General features: G+C 45.1%; 1 protein-coding gene across 1 annotated transcript in view; it reads left to right on the forward strand.

Moving 5' to 3' along the window:
* Positions 1-1,008: 1,008 nt before the first annotated feature.
* Positions 1,009-24,158, forward strand: part of LOC115073899 (glycylpeptide N-tetradecanoyltransferase 1-like) — a 46,653-nt gene continuing 23,503 nt past the window's right edge. Inside the window, exons 1-5 of the mRNA XM_029572839.1 lie at positions 1,009-1,114; positions 8,959-9,102; positions 10,084-10,202; positions 10,447-10,538; positions 11,438-11,554. Coding sequence (XP_029428699.1) covers positions 1,099-1,114; positions 8,959-9,102; positions 10,084-10,202; positions 10,447-10,538; positions 11,438-11,554 — 488 coding nt within the window. The 5' untranslated portion in view covers positions 1,009-1,098. The remainder of the gene's footprint in view (positions 1,115-8,958; positions 9,103-10,083; positions 10,203-10,446; positions 10,539-11,437; positions 11,555-24,158) is intronic.

Below are 24,158 nucleotides of genomic sequence, written 5' to 3' on the forward strand. Positions count from 1 at the left end.
CATCAGCACAGGATTACTCCTGGTAGGAAACAAGTCTGGTAGCTGGCTGTGTCCATTCTGCTTTGAAGAGCTCTTGAGGAGAGACTAGGCATGCCATGGTAAAAAGGAAGCTACCTCTTTCAAGTCACCTTAGGATGCCAACGTGCACATACACTCAGAAACTCAGACATACAGGGCTATCATCCCACTAGAGGTGAGCTCACCCAAAACACTCGCTTAAAGGCATAGAGACAATCGAGCGCTGTCCTGTACTGCAGAACCACCTACACTTAACCTCTACCATAAAGAATACACCTGCAGTCCCAAAATTTGGACCTGGGCTACACCAGGACAGCGGAAATGCTGGGAAGGATAGGAGAAAATGTTTATATATATATATATATATATATATATAAGCATGCAAATATATATATGCCTTTACCATTAGAAAACTCAAATGCTTCAGACAAATAGCAACAATTTAAAATTCACAACTCAACATAATAATTAAACCAAAAACCATAATGTTCATGAGGAGTGGAGGGAAGGAGTGATTTCTCTCAAAGCTGATAACATTGGGGAGGGGGCGGTGGGTCCCATGTGAGCTGCGTGAGAAAGGGATCTGTCATCTGTTCCCGTGTGGCTGTGGGCCCCCCACCCTGAGCAGAAAACGTTGGCTGCGCAAGGCCCAGGCCTGCCTCTCACCTTTACTGCCGTCAGGTCCAGGAATAAGAATTCTCCTGTGCCCTTCCATCCGGCTACTACACTGGTCAGGTTTTTGCCACGCGTCTTCTTATGCTAATTGCTTTCCAGCTTCAGGATCCCAAGTACCACAAATGGCTGACCTGTTGGGCTGGCCCACTCTGCAAACTGCCACTAGCCACCCGGGCCGAAGACCTAGAAAAAAAAAAATCCCAGCTCAAGTGCTTCAAAAGCAAGGAAGCAGAGGTAAAAGCCCCAGAGGCTGGATCTCAGGGCGGACGGGGCGGCGCGGCGGGAATCCTTGCTATTCAAACGCATTCCAGAAACGGCCACACGCACACACGCGTTCAACCGCCGCTTCCCGTGCCAACCGCCTGCTCGCTGTGAGGGCTCTCCCGTCGCACCTCAGGCCATTCGATGAGTGGAGCAGAAGGTCAGTTCCTGCGTTCTCGCTTATATTTTAACGATTTTTTCCCCATTAGAGTTTAATTGTCCCGGGAGGCGTGTATTTTATCCTAAATCCTAAAGATCGCGGCTCCAGTCCTCCCTGACAGGCCGCCGCTGATAGAGACCCGTGGCTTAACAGCCTCTGTCTTGGAAGCGCAGTCCCCTCGTGCCTTTATTTTTCATCTTGTCTAATAATTATTCTTTCATGTTAGCAAAGAATTCAGACCCCCTCTGCCTCTCAAGTTTCGTCTTTCCCTCTGTTTATTTATTTTTTTTCCTTTTGTTCCCTTTCAAATGAATTCCTTTGAAATAATTTCACATATAAGTAAACTTAACTTCTCGCACACGCAAATAAATATTGCGGGGTTGGAGATGGGAGCGCCATGGGGGTCTGTCCTCATTCGTTTCTCTCACTGGATAACTTTGGGAGGTTTTGATACTTGTAACAATCAAAACTGTCTGAAGATGCAATGCCCAGTGAAATGTATTTTGTTTTATTTCTCTTCATTTAATGGGGAGTTGTAGATCTGCCATTCTTTACAAAAGATTGATGGGGTGAAATCAGCTTTCACCCTTTAAATATATCCCCCTTCCTTCAGGTAACTTTATGAAAGGAATTACCCCGGACGCAGAGGGACAAGGGTGGGCCAACACATGGAGCCGGATAGAGCCGTATGGAGCACTTAACAACTACATGCGTTCAAATAGCAAGCCTAGTTATCTGGATAACGTTGGCCGGATATTCGGGGGAACACTTATGTGGTTAGGTCCCACTGAACATCCAGATGCAATTATGCGGGCGTAAACCCCTCCCTCCTCCCCTCCCCCACTTTGCATGTGGCTGTAAGCATTGGCACAAAATGATGGTGGTGGGGAGAAGTCCGTGCACAGTGGCGCTGTTAAATCACCAGGCGTGCTTTGCAGCTGCTCTAATATGGGTGCAGAGAGCATGGGTACAGAAGGGCTGGCTGGTGGGTCTGCCACCTGCCTGTGATTTATTTGTTTTTTATTCTGCCTTGCAACCACTTCAAAGCAGATTGCGTGCAGGTAACATAAATTCTTCCCTATTCCCAGAGAGCTCACAATCTAAGAGCCTCATTTACGGAGCATTTTCTCCCATAGACACAGAATGGAGAAAGCCCAGGGCAGGTGCAAGGGGATTATGCGCCCTAGGCACCTTCTGCCTTGTGCCCGCTGCCCCTCCCCCCCCCCCCGGTCACACACACCCCCCCTCCCCCTGTCTCGGTCCCAACTCTCTCGTTCTCAGTTTTCTGAACTGCAAGCAGGTTGGGCGGTGATCGTGACCCCCCCCAATTGGCTCGTGCCCCATAATGGTCAGCGCCCTAGGCCCAGGCCTAGGTCATCAGCTAGTGCTTCCCCCGGCCCTGAGAAAGCCTTTAGTGAATGACCCCTAACTTTGCACCTGAAGCAATAGAGGGTAAAGTGACTTACCCAAGGTGTGTCAGCCGGACGTGAACCCTCATTTCCCTGGTTCACGGCCAACGCTCTAAGCACTAGGCTACTCCTCCACTCTATAAAGGAAAACATTTTGGGGAGTGTCCCTTCGAAGCAAGCGTGCAAGCACATAGATACAAAGTACCTGCGAGCACCATACCGTTAGCACACTACAGAGTTCATTATCAATAGTGCTGTGGGGTTATTACCAGTGCTGGTGGTCACTGTAGTTCTGTGTGGTTCATTATCGCTAGTGCTGGTTGCTATAGTGCTAGGGGGGTTCATTATCACTAGTCAGGGATCCTATTAGTACCCTACTAGAGTTAGGTAAAGGAAAATACCAATTGGTGTGAGAGAGACACCTAGGATAACATTGTGGGTTTGCAGCTCCCCCCTGTGGAAGCTGGTGAATGGTTTGTCCCTCTGGCACAGAGCCTGTGCACCATTTTGTCTTGTGGATTTCCCTGTTGATTTTGAAGAGGCAGAATGTTCTGTGCTGTTCTCTAATTTTTCTGTTGATTAACTTCTGTCTCCATGGATGGGAGTTTCTTCACACCCTCCCAATCCATCTTAAAGTCTTTAATTAAATTATTTAAGTTTTGGAGTTCCTCAGTTAAGTTAATCTCGTTTTTGCTCTACAATCAACGGGGAGAGGTTCAGTGCACGCAAAACGGATCTGAGATCATCATGACTTTCAGCCATCCTAGGGTGAGGAAGGGGAGAAAGGAGTCAGAGTTCATGGATCCCAACCAGGCCCATGAACCTCTACAATACATAAGGAGAAGAGGAGTTTCTGGTATCATGATAGTGAGCTGGAGAAGGACTTTCAGGTGCAGTGAGGAAATGAAGCAGAAAACCACAAGGAGCTAAAGTGGCTATGTAATATAAATTCCATCAAAGGCTACATCAGGGTTGGCGCTAGCTTTTTTGTTGCCTTGTGCAAAATATTACTATGCTTCCCCCACCCCGATTCATTTAATGCCTGTCCCGGACCTATCAAATAAAGCCCAGCTCCGTCCTGCAATCTTTATTTTTAAAAAGTGACACTCCCCCTCACCCCAGAACTCATAGATAGGGAAGGGTATTAGGTACCCATGGCAAACCTTACAGCCTTGCACGCACACCACCCCACACACCCCCACATCCTTTACAGACACACACAATTAAATTATGCATTTATAATACATTTTACATGAAAAAGAACATTCAAGAGTACAGTCTGCTGAGGCAATAATATCACTTACCGCATGCATATTATATTTACATGCACTGCTGTGGTGCCAACCAGAAAACTCTGCAAAAAAGACACTTGGTGGCCCTATGGAATTAGACTTTTTGCAATGCGAGTTATGTGAGAGTTTGGCCCTCAGCCATGAACAAACAGAATTACCATTAGAATATAGTAAACCTCCCATATCAAAACAATCCTAACAACCTTATTTATGAAAAGGCAACACTGCACATATTACACCAGGCTCTGGCACACCAATAAAACTCTTATTAGAAACCAGGCTGCTATAGGTCCCTACACAGGAATTACATGCTAGGAAAATACCTTACCTCAGTCACATATGCAGAACACAGAGAGACCCTGACCAAATACAGAATAAAGAGATCAGAAGTATAAACAGAAACACGCTGAGAAGAACTAAAATGGAACCCACAACAAGACAGCCTCTGTATGCAGAGCAACAATGGAAAACCAGAAACATTACCATTCTTCATAAAACAAATAATAAAATTAAGAAATAAAAGATGTTGATCACAACAGTAAAATCATATTCATAAAAAGAATATTGAAAACCAGTTAATGAATAGAATATTCCAAATTTCCTAAACACCAATAAAATATTTCAAAACATCTGATGAATAAAAAATCCAATAATTACATATTGTTCTATTCCCCCCCAAAAATTAAATATTTCAAAAGAGCAGAATCATCAAATTACACCCAGTAATTAAAACTAATAAGGATTAAAACAAATCTCCTGCTCTCTGTACCTGGGATCTGATTTCCAGTCACCCTGAGATTGTCGTGGATTGGGGGAGGTAGGGGCGCCCAAATTTTATCTTCTCTCTCACACACATGGCACAGTAACACAGACATTCTCTCACACACTCCCTCTCTCTAACATATTCAGGCTCCCTCTCTTTCACAGATACATTGTGTGTGTGTGTGTGTGTGTGTGCGTGCCTGTGAGAGCCTATACGTGACACATGGGCTCTCACAGGCACACAAACATACACACAGGCTCTCACACAGACACATTCACAGGCACATAGACACACACATAAACTTTCATACAGACACACATGTACACACACACACACTGTCTCTCATGCAGACACACACATGCACAAACACACAGGCTCTCAGATACACACATGCTCTCAGTTACTCACACACATACACACATGACCTCCTGTTGTCTTTGAGCCATAGTGGGATGAGACCCACCATGGCTCGCGGGCCTTCTGTTGTCTTTAGGCCGTACGGCCCAATGGCCTTCCAGATTGGGGGGGAGGGGAGAACGGAAGCTGTGCATGCATGCGGACCTCTCCGGCTGATGGCGGCTTGAGCACCAGCGGCTTGCAGCCTTTCTCCTTCTTCAGCTGCCAGTGGCCCCCTGCAGCATCTCCTGCTGCCTCCAGTTCGCTGTCTCCCTCGGGTGTGCCCAGGGTTGGCAGAACCACTAGGCAAACTAGTCCCGGGCCTAGGGCACTGACCATTAGAGGGTGCAAGTCTTGTGGGGCCGCCAGCTGCGAACGGCAGCAAGGAAGAGGAATAGAGTTTGAGCTGCTTGTGGCCCAGCACAATCGGAGCCGAGATTGGGGGTAGAGGCGTGACCACGAGCAGCACCCAACCTGCTCACAGCCCAGCACGATCAGGGCTGAGATCAGGCTGGCGGCGTGACGGGGGCGCATGACCGGGATATGGCACAAGGCAGAAGGTGCCTAGAGCGCCTGATCCCCTTACCCCAGCCCTGGGTGTGCCGCCCCATGCAAATGCACAGTATGCACACCTGGTCGCGCCGGGCCTGGGATACATCATCTGCCTTGGGAGGGAGGCCATTAACTTGCTCTGTATCCAATGGGAAGGGAGATTTAAATCAACTTAAGAAGTAAATTGAATTGCTTTAACAATCTTGAACATGAGAGAGAATATGAAAAGTCAATAACTAAAATAAATTAATAAACTGGCTTTGACTTTTGAATTAAGAAAGACTGAAAAAAGTCACATTATTACTATAAAGTACTTGTACCACCTTAAAAGAGAATACATCAGCTATAAAGAACTAATCAATTGCATCTTATCAGTAAAGAGAAATGTTGGAAACCATCAAAAACCTTCTCATGTGTGTCACTTCATTATTCTAAAGCTGTGATTATCAGTGCTGTATGCAAAGACTTAATAGTGGAAATCTAAGAGCAGTGTAAGGGCCTTGAAAGGAAATTTTCCCCCACACAGGAAACTTTGGATATACATCTCGTGATGTAGAAACAGTGTCCAGCTAAACAGAAATGTGAGATATGGCCTCTGGAACTGTTATCCGGGTTCTACCATCACAGGGGTTACACTAGTGCTGGAATCTGTACTGCTGTGGGGTTGACTATCACTAGTGCTGGTCACTGGGATTATCACTAGTGCTGGTCACTGTACTTCTGTGGGGCTCACTATCACTAGAGCTGGTCACTGTGGGATTATCACTAGTGCTGGTCACTGTACTTCTGTGGGGCTCACTATCACTAGAGCTGGTCACTGTGGGATTATCACTAGTGCTGGTCACTGTACTGTTGTGGGGCTCACTATCACTAGTGCCAGTCACTGTGAGATTATCACTAGTGCTGGTCACTGTACTTCTGTGGGGCTCACTATCACTAGAGCTGGTCACTGTGGGATTATCACTAGTGCTGGTCACTGTACTGCTGTGGGGTTCATTATCACTAGTGCTGGGTGGTCACTGTATTGCTGTAAAGCTCCTTATCACTAGTGCTGGTCTCTGTACTGCTGTGGGGCTCACTATCACTAGTGCTGGTCACTGTGGGATTATCACTAGTGCTGGTCACTGTAATGCTGTGAGGCTTACTATCACTAGTGCTGGTCACTATACTGCTGTAGAGCTCCCTATCACTAGTGCCGGTCACTGTGGGATTATCACTAGTGCTGGTCACTGTACCTCTGTGGGGTTCATTATCACTAGTGCTGGGTGGTCACTGTATTGCTGTAAAGCTCCTTATCACTAGTGCCGGTCACTGTGGGATTATCACTAGTGCTGGTCACTGTACCTCTGTGGGATTTCATTATCACTAGCTCCAGTTGCTGTAGTAGTGCACTATGGGAATCATTATCACTAGTACTGGTCTCTAGTAAGTGTACAGTATGACAAGGGTGGGCAACCTTCATGCATCAAGAGCCAAGAAACTAGAATGCACAGTACCAAAGAGAAAGAGCCTCATGGTTTGAAGAGATGATAGGGGAGAAGGGGGTGTGTGTAGAGTCCTTGAGTTATCCCTAGGAGGATCCCTTTCCCACCAGTATCTCTTAGTATCCCCACAAGTCCCTCTCAATCCTCCCACTAGTCTTCTCTCTCTCTATTCCTTCATCTTGTTCTGACCAATCTTTTAATCCTCCCACTCTGTCCCCTTCAGACTCTCTCTCTCTCTCTCTCTCTCTCTCTCTCTCTCTCTCTCAATTCTTGTATTACTCTCTTTTTTGAATTTGAAATTCACAACATATTAGAGTAGCAGCATTCACTCTTGGGACATCCCATCATATCCCACTCCTCTCTCTGTCTCAGTATCCCCTCCCTATTCCCAGCAACCTCTCCACCCCCTCTCCCAACTCCCACCCATCTCTTTCTTGCTCTCATTTCCCCTAACCTGTGCCCTTCAGTCTCTCTCTCTCTCTGTTCCCTCAGCCTGTATCAACCAGTCTTTCAATTACCCCATTCTCTCTTCCACTGTCCCCGCTAGTCTTTCAGCAGCTTCAGCACATCATCCTCCACCCGTCACAAAAACGAAGACGGAGCCTCAGCACACCCAACAGAACACCTTCCTCCTCACATCTTGTGCTTCTTTATCCCCCCCAGATTCTCCCCACCCTCTGCCCAGCTCCAACGTCCCCCAGTTCCCTGGGTTTTTTTGTTCCTGACCCCTAACCCCTCAGTCTCCTCCCTCCCTCCCATACACTCTCTTCTCCTTTACTCTCTCTAGCACCAGTATCCCCAAGCTCCCTCCTGTTCTCTTTCTCTCTCGTTCTGCCTCCACCCTCTCTATTTACCTGATCCCAGTCTCTCGTCTGTCAGTAACCCTCTTGCTCCTGTCTTTCCCTCTGCCCCCCCCAATACTTTCTCCATCTTTCTCTAATACACCCTCCACCATCACTTCTTTTGGCTTTCACACTCTCACCCTCTCTGAGTCGCTCTTAAATCCTTCCCCCTCCTTCCAATCACTATTTCTAGCTCTCTCTCATCCTTCTACTCCCGTTATACCTCTGACTTTCATTCTCTTCCCTCCCCCCCCTCCCCCTCACCATCACCACTTCTGGCTCTGTCACCCTCTCTCTCCCTTCACTGCCGGCAGCTCTCTGTCCCCCATCCTCCCCCCTCCACACATGCTTTACCATCTCTAGCTCTCTTTCAGATATCCCCTCATCACCACTCTCCCCCACCCCCATTTCTTGCTCTTTCACACACTCATCCCCCCCTCCCCCCCCCCCCCCCCACTGGTTTTCTTTCACACACATCCTCCCCCTCTGGCTTTCTTACACTCCTCTATTGCCTTTTCCCCAGTTCTTTCAAACCCTTTCTATCACTCCACTCCCCCCACATTATATTGCTCCTAACCTCCACTCTCATATGGCTCTCACGTAACCCCGTAGGCAGGGCCTCTCTCACTCCCATTCTCCCCACCGTAGCCCTGGCGCCCTCACACCTGCTGCATAGACTTTGGGGAGAAATGAAAGCCACTTTTCAATTGCTGACTTCAAGGAGAAAGGAAAAAGATAACATTCACCCTTCCTTACATTCTCCTAGTATTCAAGCCCTCCAGTTCTGGGCAGCTGGTAGGGTGGAGAGCGGGGAGGATGGGACAGAGGGCCTGGATCAGGGAGGTCATTGCCTCTTCTCTGCTCTGTCCCACTGTTCTCCCTGCTCCAGTCCTTCTTCTGCAAAGCTGTCCAAGGACCTGGTGACAGGAGGGGAAGAGCCACAGTGCAGCTCCTGAGCCACAAGTTGGTCACCTCGTCCCATAGGAACCACAGAACAGAGAGCAGGAAATGAATGTCCTTTTCTTACCCTGCATTAGACATCCCACTGGGCTTCTTAACTCTAACACCCGTGCCCTTGTAAATTAACGGGCTTGTTTCTTTCCCAGGTGAACACCCTGCTAGCCGAGGGATCCAGGATATACGGAAGGCTATTGAGCTGCTCTCCATAGGGCAGGGACCTGCCAAAACCATGGAGGAGGCCACCAAGCACATCTACCAGTTCTGGGATACGCAGCCGGTCCCCAAATTGGGTATGGGTTGCACTCCTGCCCGTGCCCTCCTGGCCATGACATCACATTCTTCCCAGCGAAATCTTTCAGTTATGATGTCACAAGGAGAAGGCTGGGAATTTGCTGGAAGAGTCTGTTGGGAGGAGCAGGGGCAGGGTGGGCATGGCGTTAAAGATGCAGATCAGCAACAGTAGACTTAGACATACAGAAAACAATGGCATTTATTTTTAATTCCTCAAAGGCCGCTTCTCTTTGTTCAGTTTTCACTAATTACATTACTCTGAACAAGCAAGGAGGGATGGAAAGAGCCATGGGGAATTATGGACATTGGTATGCTTAGTACTGAGCACGATAATTCAGCTTCAGTGTCTCTGCCCCAGAAGGCAAAAGTGCAGGGGAAATAAAGCCCCAAAAGTTAACTTTTCAAAAGTCTGTCGCACCAGCGAAAGAGCCACATTGTGTTCAGGCTGCCGTCAACCATGGCCACAAACCACCTGGCTGGCCATGCTCGCACATCCTTTTCCTGTGTCCTCCTCCGCTGAGAGGTCACGTTCTGGAGGGAAACACGATAAAGGATGCCTTGGTGCTAGCAGGGCTGTGGTTAATGGTGGCCAGTGGGCTGCGCGGAGAGCAAGCTCATTAATAATGGACTTTTTACAAGGGAAGCACCCGTACAAGATGGTTCATAGAAAGGGAATATTTACAATTGACAATAACCAAAATGTGGGCAAATCCTGTTTAAATCTAAGCCTGAAAAATCATCTCAGAGGGGTGACTTAAGGTCACAAGGTGGTTCTTAACCTGGCCAAGGGAACCGCTTGGCCTGTCTGGTTTTCAGACTGTCTCTAATGAATATACATGAGATCTATTTGCAAACAATGGAGGCAGTGCATGCAAATATCTCTCTCGTGCATATTTGTTAGGGATATCCTGACAACCAGGACTACACTGCCAGCCCATAATGCCGGAGGGGGCAGTGACGTTTTTGCCCTTTTGTCCCAGGTGAAATAGTGAATACACACGGTCCCATTGAACCCGACAAGGATAATATCCGACGGGAGCCCTACAGCCTCCCACAGGGCTTCACCTGGGACGCCTTGGACCTCGGGGACCAAGCTGTGGTGAGTACAGGGGCCAGGGATTGAGCGCTGTGGGGCAGGACAGGAGAAACCTAGCTCCTTGAGAACTTTGAAACCATTTTATTTTGTTGGCGCCAAAAGTTTGAACCCCATTTGGACAGTGCAGGGTGAATGAAACCTTGTTATTTTGGAGCAATATCCCGTTAGTGTGCTAGTTGAGATACGGCGTAAAGTTTGCATTGCTTATAACTGCCTCTGTCTCATACCTCCGTCTCTCTCTCTCCAGCTGATTGAACTGTACACCTTGCTGAGCGAGAACTATGAAGAGGATGGGGACAATATACTGCGATTTGACTACTCACCTGAGTTCCTGCTGTGGTGAGTCCCTCCCTACCACCTCCTTCACTGCTGCGCCTTTCCTGCTCAACATCTGTCCTGCCTCACTCCTTCCTTTTTACCAGATCATCTCTATAGCAGTAGCAGAGGTGTGCAGCATTGTACAGGTAAACATAAAAGACAGTCCTCGCTTCATGAACCTTAAGATTTTATCAAGACGTGCAGACAAAACAAAAAAAAAATGAAAGCAATATTCTCACTGTCTCGTGGGCTTGCTGTATGTTTTCATACTAGACAGAGTGCCGTCAAATGGGGTATTTGCTACAGCAGCTTCCAAATCTCATGGGAAGAGAAGAGGCGGCAAAAGATCGTTGATGTCAAGATCATTAATGAAATGAGTGAAGCAAGAGAATTATTTGCCTTTCGATTCTGCTAGGTTAACACAGTTTCTCCATTTCTATTTCTATTTAAAGGTGCCTTAGATTTAAATGCCAGAGGACATGAAGCTTGTTCTGAAGAAAAATCGGTTAAAATAGTTTCCCTCTCTCTGTGCCCCACGCTCACCCACCCCATTGTCCGTTTCTCTTGTATACACTTTTAAAGGCAGAGGCCTGATTTTTGGAGTTTTATTCTGTTGAAGCAATTCTTGCCCTCAATTCTGTAATTATCACTTCCTTTAACATTTTTGGGGTGGGGACCTAGATATCTTGATATAATGAACGTAATGGGGGGGGGGGGGATGAGAGAGCAGGTGGACAAGGAAATTATGGTTGCATTTTTATTTTTTGCCTGAAATGCCTTGGCAGACTACAATATGGCTAAAGCAAAGAAGAAGAACAAGCAACTTCCTACTGCAGCTTTTAGGCCTGTACTTGGATGGATGACCAGTCTGCCTCTCTCTCTCTCCCTCTCTCTCTCTCTCCACTTCCTTCTGATTTTAGGGCTCTGCGCCCTCCAGGGTGGCTGCCTCAGTGGCACTGTGGCATGAGGGTCATCTCCAGCAAGAAGCTGGTGGGCTTCATCAGTGCTATCCCAGCCAACATCCAGATATATGATACGTAAGTACCACTCTGGCCCAGCTCTCACAGTGCTGTCTTCCCTTTAAGACAATGTGTACAACTTCAGTCCTGGAGTGAGGGCAAATAAATCTGTTTTTCAGGATAACTCCACTGAATATTATGAGACACCTTCACCTTCATTGGGTTTAAGAAATAACTTATTCCCTATTTCTGGTGAATTCATACCACAGATCAATCCAGATGCCTGGGTTTTGCATCCCTACCAGCAGATGGAGGCAGAGAATAAAAACTTCTCTGACACTGCTACATAACTGAGAGTGCCACCTGCAGTCCCTCAGTATTTCTCTGACTCCAGCAGATGGTAGAGGTGTAAATCCTGCAGTTTGGAGTTTGAAAAAAAAAAAAAATAGAAGAAGGAAGATTAGACAAGATATGCTTCCTGAGGTGTTAGGTTCCTCTGTGAGCCATCCTTCAGAAGCAGAGCAAGCAGGGGGGTTGGTATCCCTGATTGACTCGGCCGTAAGTCTGCGAAAGGGCTTGAAAGCCAGGGGTCTGACTCACTTGGTTCCTCTAGAACAGGGGTGGGCAAGTCCGGTCCTAGAGGGCTGCAAACCAGTCGGGTTTTCAGGATATCCCTAATGAATATGCATGAAATAGATTTGCATACAACTGAGGCAGTGTGTATGCAGGTCTCTCTCATGCATATTCATTAAGGATATCCTGAAAACCCGACTGGTTTGCAGCCTTCGAGGACCGGAATTGCCCACCCCTGCTCTAGAACCTGCTTCCTGTTCCCTTCAGCTGGCAGGACTGGCATCCTCAGGAAAGTATCTCTTGATTTTTCTGTTGGGTTTTTAGCAATTCTACCACTTTAAAAAAAAAAAAAAGAAGAAAAGCAGAAGTGAAAGTCAGGGCGAGCAGAGGTCACAGGTCAACTCGACTTGGGTTGGGCCGTGAGGGAGGTGAGAAGACGGAGGCCTGAAACACGGAGGGACCCTAGGGAGGTTTGCTAGTGCGTGTGGCGGTAAGCGTGTGGACTGGGGAGGAGAATTTTGTCAGCATGGCAGCTACCATGGAGCACATGAAAGGCTGCAGAGCATTTGGTGATAAGAAATCGTGGTTGAGTGCGGCAGCACTGTGTGGAAGAAGCATCTTGGGAGGGGAAGGAAGCTTTGAGGCATCCACAGAAGCAACGGGGAGCAAATGAGCCACCCAGTCATCGGGACCCTGTAAGGAGGCTCTAGCTACAAGCGTGAAAATGGTGGCCATCTTGTCTCCATGTGGCAGGCTGCGTGTTACTGCAGGTGAGGGGAGAGATTCCCTGTCTTCACTATTGCCGATTAATGGATCCAGAGGGCCTTGATGAGGCTGGAGATACCATACAGGAAGGGTCCAGTGATTCAGAGGCATTTTCATCTGAATTACTGCTACAAAAGGCATATTTCTCCAGGAAGGGAGCAGGGAGAAGCATCTCTAGCCACTAGGGGTCCAGAAGCAAGCTAAGGTGGGGAGAGAGGACCCTGAAAGGAGGTCCAGTGGGATTCTCCACCTATTGGGCCTTAAGGCTCAGTCATGCCAGGCTGAGGATGACTCAGAGGGCTCTGGGGCAGATCCTGCAATTGACCTTCCTGTGGACAAAGCAGATAATGACCTCTCAAATCTGGAAGATATGCCGGTAGAGGAAGGGGATGACCCCAGGGTGGTCAGATTGTTCAGAAGGGAGGAAATGAGGCTCCTGATTCCAGAAGTGCTGAAAGAGCTGGTAATTTAGGTACCTCAGGAAATCTGGCCATGAGGGGGTGGACCCCATCCTGGAAGGCTTGCAGGGTCCTCCAAAGGCTTTCCCCTTTCATAGAACGTTGAAGAAACTGGTAATCCGGGAGTAGGGTTCTCCGCAGACTAGCCTAAAGGTGAGTAGGGTGATGCTAAAACTATATCCCCTACCCAAGGAGGCCTTGGAGTTGTTAATGCTCCCTAAGATGGATGATTCAATGTTGGCAGTGATGAAGAAAACAACCATCCTGGTGATGGGGGTCTACTGCATTTAAAGATGCCCAGAATCGGAAGTTGGAGATCCACATGCAGAAGATGTTGGAGATTTCAACCTTAAGCATGAGAGCTGCAAGCTAAGCAGTTTTATGCAATGGGTTGTTTACGCTGGATGCAGAAGTCACAGGAAAATAGCACAGTGTCTTCAGCCAATTCCAAGCAGGCAGCATGCCTGGTTGCGGGAGTGGCCTATATGGTGGATGTGCTGTATGATTTGATCTGGACATCCACCAGGAATATGCTATCAGCACGGAGACTCCTATGGTTGCAAAATTGGTCAGTGGATGTTTGGTCCAAGTTGCAGCTGGGCAATCTCCCCTTTAAAGTAAAGCTGTTGTTTGGAGAGGACCTGAAACAACTGGTGAAGCATTTAGAAGAGACCAAGGGGTGAGGGACCAACCCAGAGGTGTGAGATCTGACTTCCCTATCTTGACGTCATAAAGCCTGCCGGCTGCACCTATTTAAATCTCAGTGCAGCGGCGCGCAGCCGCTGGCAGGCAGCCAAAGCCGCGCGCCAAAGGGGCGCACCCCTGGAAGAGAATTCTTTTATAAAGTTTCTTTGTCAGAAAAGCGGGCTCAGATGGGGAAAAAGAGAAAAATAAGACCTGTAGCCTCTACTCCTGTCTGAAAAGAGATTAAAGGACCAATGGACCAACACATTCTCAGAAGGGTGAGTCAAACCTCGAGAGAGGTTATTCCTGACATTTCTTTCTTGTCGGGAGCCTCTAGTAGTCCCGCCCAATACCAAGATCACAATTTAACCCCTGGAGTTCACGGGGCTAGTAATGTAACTAACCCTGGTTTGGAATTAACATCTCCAACAGACAAGAGGAGGTACTCCACCAGTTCAGGGTGGGACCTCTCTACTGTTTGTTGAAAAAAATATGGGGGTTGGTATCTCCTTGGACTCAGAGTTGGAGATGGACAATCCTGATAATATAACACTGGTGGATGTATGGAAAGCTGTCACTAAAATGGAAAAGATGCTATCTTTATCCATGGCCCAATCCACCAACTTTACTTTGGAGACAAGGAACACACTGGAAGACCATAGCAAGCGTATTACACACTTGGAATCAGTGAGTGCAACCTCTTCTTCACAGATATTGTCCTTACAAGCATCTGGGGCTACTTTTATAAAAGACTCATTAATGATATACAAGCAATTAGAAGGATTAGAGAATACTATGAGGTGTAAAAATTTAAGATTTCTGAATTTTCCAGCTACCAGATTAATCTCGGCTCAAGAATTGTTTAAAAAATATGCAAAACAAGTTTTGTGTATTTCAAAGGCTATGCTTATATCTAAATTGTATTATGTATCTAATTTGAAAAGAGGGGTAGCAGCACAAGAGGGGGAATTAGATGTTATCTCAACAGCTCAAATTTAACAGCTTTTTTGGAGACATCTGTTGATGATATACAAACTAAAGCCACTTTAATATTGGTTTTTAGTTTAGAGCAAGAAAGAAATTTGGTCCTCCAGAAGTATTTTAAAACCAAAGATTTTAGCTTCTGTGGTCAAAAGGTCCAGGTGTTCCCGGATGTCTCTAGAAGTACACAATTAAGGCGGAAGCAGTTTCTGTTATTGAGGCAGAGAGTACTGGGCCTAGGGGCCACGTTCTTTCTAAAATTTCCTTGCAAGTGCTTGGTCACTCTACATAAGAATAAATTTGTCTTTACAGAACCAGCCCACCTTGAAGTATTTCTTGTGGATAAAGGTGGATGAGGGCATAGTAACAGTTTTTTATATTTTGGGATTAATATAAATTGGTGTAAAAATTTGATACTCTCCAAAATATACATTGCTTGTGATTTCTTTTATAAAATGTTTTCTTTTTTTATGGCTCCTCTATAAAGTGGACTATAAATTTTGGAAATACATGTTTTGAATTACTTATTTTAATTTTCTTTGTTGGAGAAGTGTGTATTGTAATCCAAAAACTTTTCTTGTTTCTTTTTTCATTGTAAAATGTAATAAGAAATTCAATAAACTATAAATTAAAAAAAAAAAAAGAAGAGTTCAAGGGGCACAAGGTGTGCTAAGATAAGCCAAAAAGGAGCAAGAAGAGTTCTCAACCTCGATCTTGATTTCGGAACACAAGGAGATATCAATCCAATAGGGGATTTTCCTCCTCTTAGAGACAATGTTCTGGATGGCAACAGTTCTTTCAAGGGTCACATAGACCATCTCAGGATAGTTCCAGTCCAGGGACTGGAAGACATAAGGCTTCACAATGAAGTAAGGTTGGTCCACTCTTCAGTGGAAGCTGTTGGAAGGAAGCTGGCTCTCTTTTGGACTAAGGTCACTATGGACCAATGGGTACTAGAGGTGATGAGAGATGGCTACATATTCGAATTTGCATGACCAATCTGGAAAGTCTACATAGTTTCTCCTTGCGGAACCCGTGGCAAAAGAGATGCTGTACAGGATATGCTACAGTGATTGGAATGCTTAGAAGCGATGGTTCCTGTTCCCTTGGGGGAGCGGGGTCAAGGAAGGTACCTCATCTACTTCATGGTTCCAAAAAAGGAGGGTACTTTGTGGCCCATTCTAGATCTGAAAAAGGTCAATGCAGTGCAACAGGTGCCACAATTTTGAATGAAGACATTACGAATGGCGATCACAGTGATTCACAGTTTCTAGTGTTCTTGGATCTCAGTGAAGCTTATCTGCAAATACCCATTCAGCCAGAGCATCAAATGTTCCTGCAGTTCATGGTTCTAGGAGAAGATTTATTTATTTATTTATTTAAACATTTTTATATACCGGCATTAGTTGTGGACATCATGACGGTTTACAGTAAACGGGTTAAGCTTGGAAATTACATTTTAACAGGGAAAGTAAAACTGGGAAAGGGGGTAACAAGAAGTAGCTGAGAAGAGAAAGAATAACAAAACATGGTTCCTCAATGTGAGGAAAAGAGTAATCGCAGAGTGGTCTGCTTTGGAAATGGTGTGATGGCTTTTTATTCCAGGTAGGCTTGCTTGAACAACCATGTTTTCAATTTCTTTTTGAAGTTGTTCATACATGGTTCGAGGTGCAGGTCAGGCGGTAGGGTGTTCTGAGTAGATGTTCTGGGCACATCTACTCAGATTGGCAATGGCACCAAGACCATTCACCATGGTGATGGTTATAGTAGTCATGGCACTGCGGAAGGAAAGGGTCTTAATATACCTTTACTTGGACGACTGGCTCATTCGGGCAAAGTTGGAGTCTGATTGATTGTTGACAGTTGGTTCAGCAGGTCATGCGAAGGTTGTAGACTCTGGGTTGGGTGGTGGACATGGCAAAATCCACTTTAGTTCCTTCCTAATTGCTGGAGTACCTGGGGGTGCATTTCAGTACCCAAGTGAGGAAGATGTACCTCACTTCAGACAGGGTGACGAAGTTGCAAGCACAGGTCTGTCAGCTGTAGCGGCCTTCGGTGCCCAGAGTCTAGGATTATTTGCAGGTCCTGGTTTCTGTGGCATCTATGCTAGATTTAGTTCCAAGGGCGTTCGCTCACATGCAGCCTCTTCAGTTGACGCTTCTGTCCTGGTGGAGTCTGCAGTCGGAGGAGCTTCAGCTTCTGTTGCCACGTCAGGGGAGCTCCAGGTCTAGTCTCTCGTGGTGGCTTTCCTGGCCCAATTTGGAGAGAGAAGTGGAGCTGGAGGCTCTGACCTGGATAATGGTGACCACCGATGCCAGCCTGAGAGGTTGGAGGGCTGTTTGTCAGGAGCAGATGGTGGTCAGCAGAGGAAGCATTATGGTCTATCAATTGCTTAGAAACAAGAACAGTAAAGGAGAAAGTGATGTCATCATCCCCAATGAACGCTTCAATTTTTTGCTCCCTCACTCGAGAGGCTAATACTTTTTCTAATGCTGCCATCCATTTTATTTCCTTAAGATTTTTTGTGGTTGAAGACTGTTCTGGACCACAAAATGACCATCAAAAGGAAACAATGGATCTTAAGCAATTTTCTTATGCAAAGCCCGATGAGGAAATTGATGGCATGGGCAGTAAAACTCTGGTAGGCCAAGATTTGCAAAAAGAGGTCAGTGACTTTAACGATAAAATCCAGACAACAGCTGGAAGTGATATTCCATCGCAAGCTGAGTTTTGTGAATGGTTATGTGAACTGAAGGTGGACATTAAGTCAAACAAGAAAGAAGTGCTGGCGTTGATGACCTAGCCTCGAGAAGAAATGACCGACATTGGTCGCCACGGTGAGGAAAATGATAATCGCCTAGTTGCTCATGCAAGTATACTGGATAACCTAGGAGGCAAATATAAAGATTTAAAAGCTTGCTGATTTAGAAAACCGCACGAGGCATTGCAGCTTACATTTTCACGTGGTCCCGGAGACCCCAGAATATGTCGATTGCAAGGAGACTGTGAGGTAAATTTGTAAGTTTTTAGTAAGATCTGAAGAACAACTGAAGTTAATGCGGGATTGAGAGAGCACACAGATGTTTGGGCCTGCGAAATGGCAACAAACCGCGAGACATCATAGTCTGCTTCTACAGCTATGCCATAAAAGAACACATTTTTGCTGTAGCCAGGAAAAAGCTGGTGTGGCAAATGGAACAGCATGATAACACAATCTGTACTGATCAATCTGTACAATCCTGCTACCTTGTGCAAATGGCAAGAATTCAGAGAAATCACTTCTATCCTCCATGGAGAAGGATAGAAGTATATTGCTTTGTTAGCTTTGCATATTTGTACATCGTTTTGTTTTACATTTGTAATTAATTGCAATTAATCAAGTATTAATAAACATAAACATAAGGCATCCAATATCACTGTATATTTCCTCTTTGCCTCATGTTTACTATCAAAGGATCCAGCTCAAGAGAGAAATCAGTGGCGGAAGCAGAATTTGCGATTAAGGCTGCAGGTCTACAGATCAAAATTTCATCTTCTTCTACAATGTCTGCATCGAGAGACAATAGACCTAGGTAGCAATGAGTGGAAAAGGGAGGTCGGAGACTTCGATGCCAATCTAGAGGTTACTGCTCAGCGAAATCTGTGACAACCTGACTTTCAAAATGGATATTACTTTACTGATTTCTAGATCTTACAGAATCGGATAGTCAAGCCTATATATATTGAGATTGAAGGTAACTTTTGGTTCTCTTTCAGGATTTACTGAGGTGTTTACTTCTACCAGATCTCACTAAAGGCTGTGATGTTGCTGTTTATTCTTACTACACCTCAAGATGTGGCTTCTTGGGTGGGTGGGGTGAGGGGTTTGTGGGGTTTGGTGATCACTCCTCCACTACGAGTAAAGGATCTGCACTTGGGTTTTAGCAGATCACAAGGGGTTAAGGGAATTGTTGGGGGGCAGGGGAAAAGGAGGGAGGGAGGTGGTAGTTTGGGGGTTTGGTGGGATTCAAGTGTAGTTGGTAAGATTATGGCAAAGATGTTAGTGATGGGTGATAAAAAGGAGTCAAGGAGCATTCAGATAAACTATTGGTCTAATAAAGGGGATCATTTAATATTTTGGTATCTCAATCGGATTATTGAAAAAGGGTGGAGTATTATACTGGACATGACGACTACTTTCAGGTTGTGTTCAATTAATGTGAAAAGATTGAATACATATTCAAAAAGGCGTCTCCTGTACAGAGAGCGTACGTCTTCTAATGTCTCTGTTGCTTTCCTTCATTTTAAAAGGCGCTATGAGCACTTAATGATCTCTGCTGACTTTCCATCAAGATATTTTGCTGCAACCTCCAATAAGAGGAAGTATACTGGAGTGGCCTAGAGGAGGGTTTTTCTGTTGCATTGTATTATTTTATTCTCTAAGCATTTTGTATAGTGGTTTTTAAAGAGATATGAGGAACCATCAGGGAGGAGCCTTCTAATACAAACAGAGGTGGGTGGTAACCTATACACTTTGATTAACCTTTATGCTCCTAATTTTGATCAGGGTGATTTTTTTGGTGAAGCTGCAGATATTTTGGTAAAATGGGGTGATGGGCACCTGATTCTGGAGGGAGAATTTAACATCACATCACCAAAATTGAATAATTCCTCTGGAGGTAGTCATACTTCTAAAATACATGTTGTGAATGATGTGAGCGTGAGTCCTTTTTGACGTGACGCAACTGGTGGAACCTCATGGACTGTGCCCTAAGACTTGCGCTGCCAACGGGTAAGTGAGTCTTAGCATAGGCCAGACTATGACAGAGTCCAAGAGTCTATACCAAGAAGACCAGAACGGGCTGAAGACTGAAGTGGAGCTGAAAACTGAAGTGGAGCTGAAGACTGGAACAGGCTGACAGCTTAAGCAAGACTGGATACTGGAACAAGGACAAGACAGGAACCAGGAGATCATGCTGAGGCGAGGCTGAAGCATTTGAAAAGCCCTTTTATAGGGCAAATGGCAGTGACATCAATCGAGGGCGCCATGTGTCCTTTAAAAGAAGCTGTGTTGCCCATGCACCTAGGAAGCAGAAGAGGAACAACGGCATTTGCTGTGTGTCTGCGGTATTTCCCTACCACGGAGAGCAGTAGCATCAGGTTGGCACTGGCAGTGTTGGGGTGAGTGAAGCTGCTCGCGAGGCTCTCCTGTGAGTGGTGAGCATAACTGCACTCCCTCTTCTAAGTCCCATCTTCAGGCTTCTTCTCTTTGGCTTCTGAGGAGATGAAGGTACTTCTTTACCAACTTGGGGCTCTGGGGCCCAGACATAGAATCCAGAGATTCTTTGATTTTGAGACTGGACCGAAGAATCATTCAAGACTAAAGGCTTGGACAAAGATGAGGTTGAAAACTTGGACAAAGACAAGACTAAAGACTTGAATGAAGACAAGGCTAAAACTCAGACAAGAACTGAGGCTGGTTGTGACTGATAGACAGAGATTCTTTGGCAGAAGGACAACACAGTTCAGAATTCACATAGGAACAGGATGTACAATGGAGTGGCAAAGCTGGCACCTTAGGTGAGTTAGTTCAGAGTGAAGTGCCTGGAGACAGGATGAGATAATAAATGCTCCCAGCAGGATGGACTCCATTGGTTAATCTGTAGGGGGGATGGATACTTTAGATAACATGTAGAACTGAAGGTTCTCTTGGTGAGGCCCAGTCTGCATCATAATGGGCATGGAGGCTGTGGTCACACAACCAGGTAGAGATTCTCCATAGATGGATGAAATGACACAGGGGGTAGTTAAGCTGGTAGTAGGACAACCACATTGGCGTGACATGGATTCTTGGATAAAATTGTCCCCGACTCCGGAGTCTACTAAGGCTTCAGTTTGAACTGAGTATTTTCCATAGGTGAGACACACCGGCAGTTTTAATTTTGGAGAGGGAGCAGGATGGTGAACTGACACAACCTAAGGCTTGCACCGATGGCGGATGAGCTAGTCAACGTGGGCCAAACTAAGAGAGAGTCCAAGAGTCTCTACTAAGACAAAGCTGGGGCTTGTTTAGCCCGGCTGAGCTTTACCCTACATGTGCTAATTATAATTCTGGAGTTTAGGATTGTTTCAGTTCTCCTTTATAGGAGAGAAAAGAGCCAGTTTTAGTCAGGCTAAACCTTCCTCCTCCCAAATGTCTCCTTTTCTCTCTTACCTTTATATATATATTTTTTTAGGAAGAGAAAGACTTGTATTCAGAATTATTTATTATAATTCTTTTATTAGTAAAAATATGAAAATTATTACAAGTTAGTTATAATAATTTCTTTTATAAGTATAATTTGTATAATAATCATAATCTTGTGCTCAGCTATATAAGTATTATTAAAAAGCACAAAAGCAATATCCCAAAATCAGTTCTCTAATTTGTTTAGCCCGGGCAGAAGGTAAGGAGTGCCACGTAATAACGTAGTCACACACGCCTCAGCAAATATGCGAGCCTTCTCCCAAATTCTCAGGCTTTCTGTACCTCCTTATATCTTGTGTGTAATAAATCCTTGCTCCATGACGCAGGATCCACATTTTTCCTATGTCTCATTACTCATTTACTCCCACTCTTACATCCCTCTTGATTATATTTTTATCATATATTTTCCAGTTTCCCCTTTTTCCCTTTGTGCAGGGATACAAAAGTTCACAGTAAACTATAAAGGCCATCATGTGTTGGCGTGCATATATTTTATTTCCCCAGTCCCTTACATTAGCATCTGCCTCCCCCTTTGGTATTCCCACTTCTGTCTTATTAAAAATACATCATCAGTCGGGGGTCTGCACTAAGGTCCTCCACATAGCTAAGTTCCTGCTTTTTTGGCAATGCCACCCAAAGGGAACAATGAGTATTGCTTATAACTTCTGTTTTCCTGGCTTAACACAAGTTTCCTTGCTACCCATATCTCAAAATAGTATCCTGCAGAGACAGCCACCATGGTGAGAGCAGGGCAAGGGTAAAAAGTTAACACTTTCTAAGGTTCAGGCTCTACAGATATATCTAGATATTCCCCTTCACAGGCTGAAGGCTTGACGGAGACAAGGCTGAAGCTGAAAGCTTGAGAAGGCAAAAGCTGAGGCTGACAACTTGGCACAGGCTGAAGACTGAAACAGAGCTGAAGATCGGAACAGGCTGAAGACTGGAACAGGCTGATGGCTTTAGCAAGACTGGATACTGGAAACAGGACGAGACAGGAACCAGGAGACCTTGATGAAGCAAGGCTGAAGTGTTTGAAGAGTACTTTTATATGGCAAGCAGCAATTACATCATCCGAGGGCATTGCGGGCTCTTTAAAAGAAGCTGTGTCATGCGCACACACACCTAGGAAGCAGAGGAGAAACTGTGGCGTCTGTTGCATGTCGGCAGCATTTCACTGCCACGGAGAACAGCAGTGTCAGGCTGGCAGCGTTGAGGTGAGTAAAGCCACTCGCAGGGTCTCCTGTGAGCAGTGAGCATAACAATACACAGATTACATATAAAGGCACTAATGAACAAATGGAATCTAATTGATATCTGGAGACAGTGTTTTGCTAGAATTTAGAACAATATGTTTTTCTCCAAATCTCATAATTCCTATTCAAGAATAGACTACATTTGTATTGAGAAATCCATTATTAACCAGGTTGTGGGTTCTGATTTGGTCCTATCACCTAGTTGGACCATGCTCCAGTATGAATTGATTTATTTTTTTCTCAATTAGACACAGGGAAACATTATTAGATATTAAATGACTATTTATTGGCTAATGAAGATTATTGTACACAGGTGAGGGAAGAATTAACAGAATATTTTTCCATCAATGATACAGAGAATGTCTTGCCCATGATTGTTTGGTAATGTTTTAAGTCTGAAATTGTGGGAAACTGATTTCTAGAGCCTTCTATAAGAAAAATAAAAAAGGACAATTAGAGAGTCCATACTAAATAATATAGCTTCACTACAGAAATTACATAAATGCAATCTTTCTGCTAAATTCCGGACACAATTAATTAAGGCTCAGGGAAGAAGTTTGAGTTGTAGATTCAGATGTTATAGCACACCAGCTAGAGCTGGTTCAACAATCTCATTTTGAAGGGAGAAACAAGGCAAGCAAGCTTTTGGCAAAAACGTTGAAATACTGAATACACTAAACCAGATTGTAAAAATTAAAGATAAGGAAGGAAACATCTTGACTTCCACTTTGGACATCAGGCAGAGGTTCCTCCAGTTCTATGGGGATTTGTATAGTGTAGACACTTCCATTATTAATGAGGACAATAAGTTTTCCTGGATTGGGAAATTCAAACTACAGAAATACTTCGGGTCATTACAGACTGTAAGGTTGGGAAAGCACCAGGTTTAGATGGCTATACAGCAACATTTTATAAAACATTTGTGACTAGCATAGTCTCTTACATGACTAGAATATTTAATTCTCTTAGGGATACAGAGTCATTATTACCAGCTGGCATATCCATTCTTATTAAACTAGGAAGAGATCTGACTCTATGTGGATCTTATCGTCCAATTTTCCTTCTCAATATAGATCTCAAAATTCTGGCCAAAGTATTGGTAAACAGATTGAAGAGAGTCACTGCAGGTCTGGTACTACACCCAGACCAGGCAGGCTTTATTCATAATAGAATGGCGGCTGATAATGTTCAAAAGATAATAGATCTACTTTGGTGGGTACAAAGAGAAAATATTCCGATGGTGCTTTTGTCTGTGGCTGTAGAAAAAGCTTTTGACATATTGCGCTGGGCTTTCCTACTTAGTATCTTGAGAAGAAAAAATGTTGGTCATTTCTTCACTAATTGGATAGGGAAACATAGAAACATAGAAACATAGAAATGACGGCAGAAGAAGACCAAACGGCCCATCCAGTCTGCCCAGCAAGCTTCACACATTTTTTCTCTCTTACTTATCTGTTTCTCTTAGCTCTTGGTTCTATTTCCCTTCCACCCCCACCCTTGAAATATCTAGCTTGATTAGTTAGGGGTAGTAACTGACGCAATAAGCAAGCTACACCCATGCTTATTTGTTTTACCCATACTATGTTATACAGTCCTTATTGGTTGTTTTTCTTCTCCCCTGCTGTTGAAGCAGGGAGCTATGCTGGAAATGCGTGTAGTATCAGTCTTCTCCCATGCCGTTGAAGCAGAGAGCCATGCTGGATATGCATCGAAAGTGAAGTATCAGACACATTTGGTTTGGG

This window comes from Rhinatrema bivittatum, chromosome 12 (genome assembly GCF_901001135.1).
Source record: "Rhinatrema bivittatum chromosome 12, aRhiBiv1.1, whole genome shotgun sequence".
In the NCBI taxonomy this organism is placed as follows: domain Eukaryota; kingdom Metazoa; phylum Chordata; class Amphibia; order Gymnophiona; family Rhinatrematidae; genus Rhinatrema; species Rhinatrema bivittatum.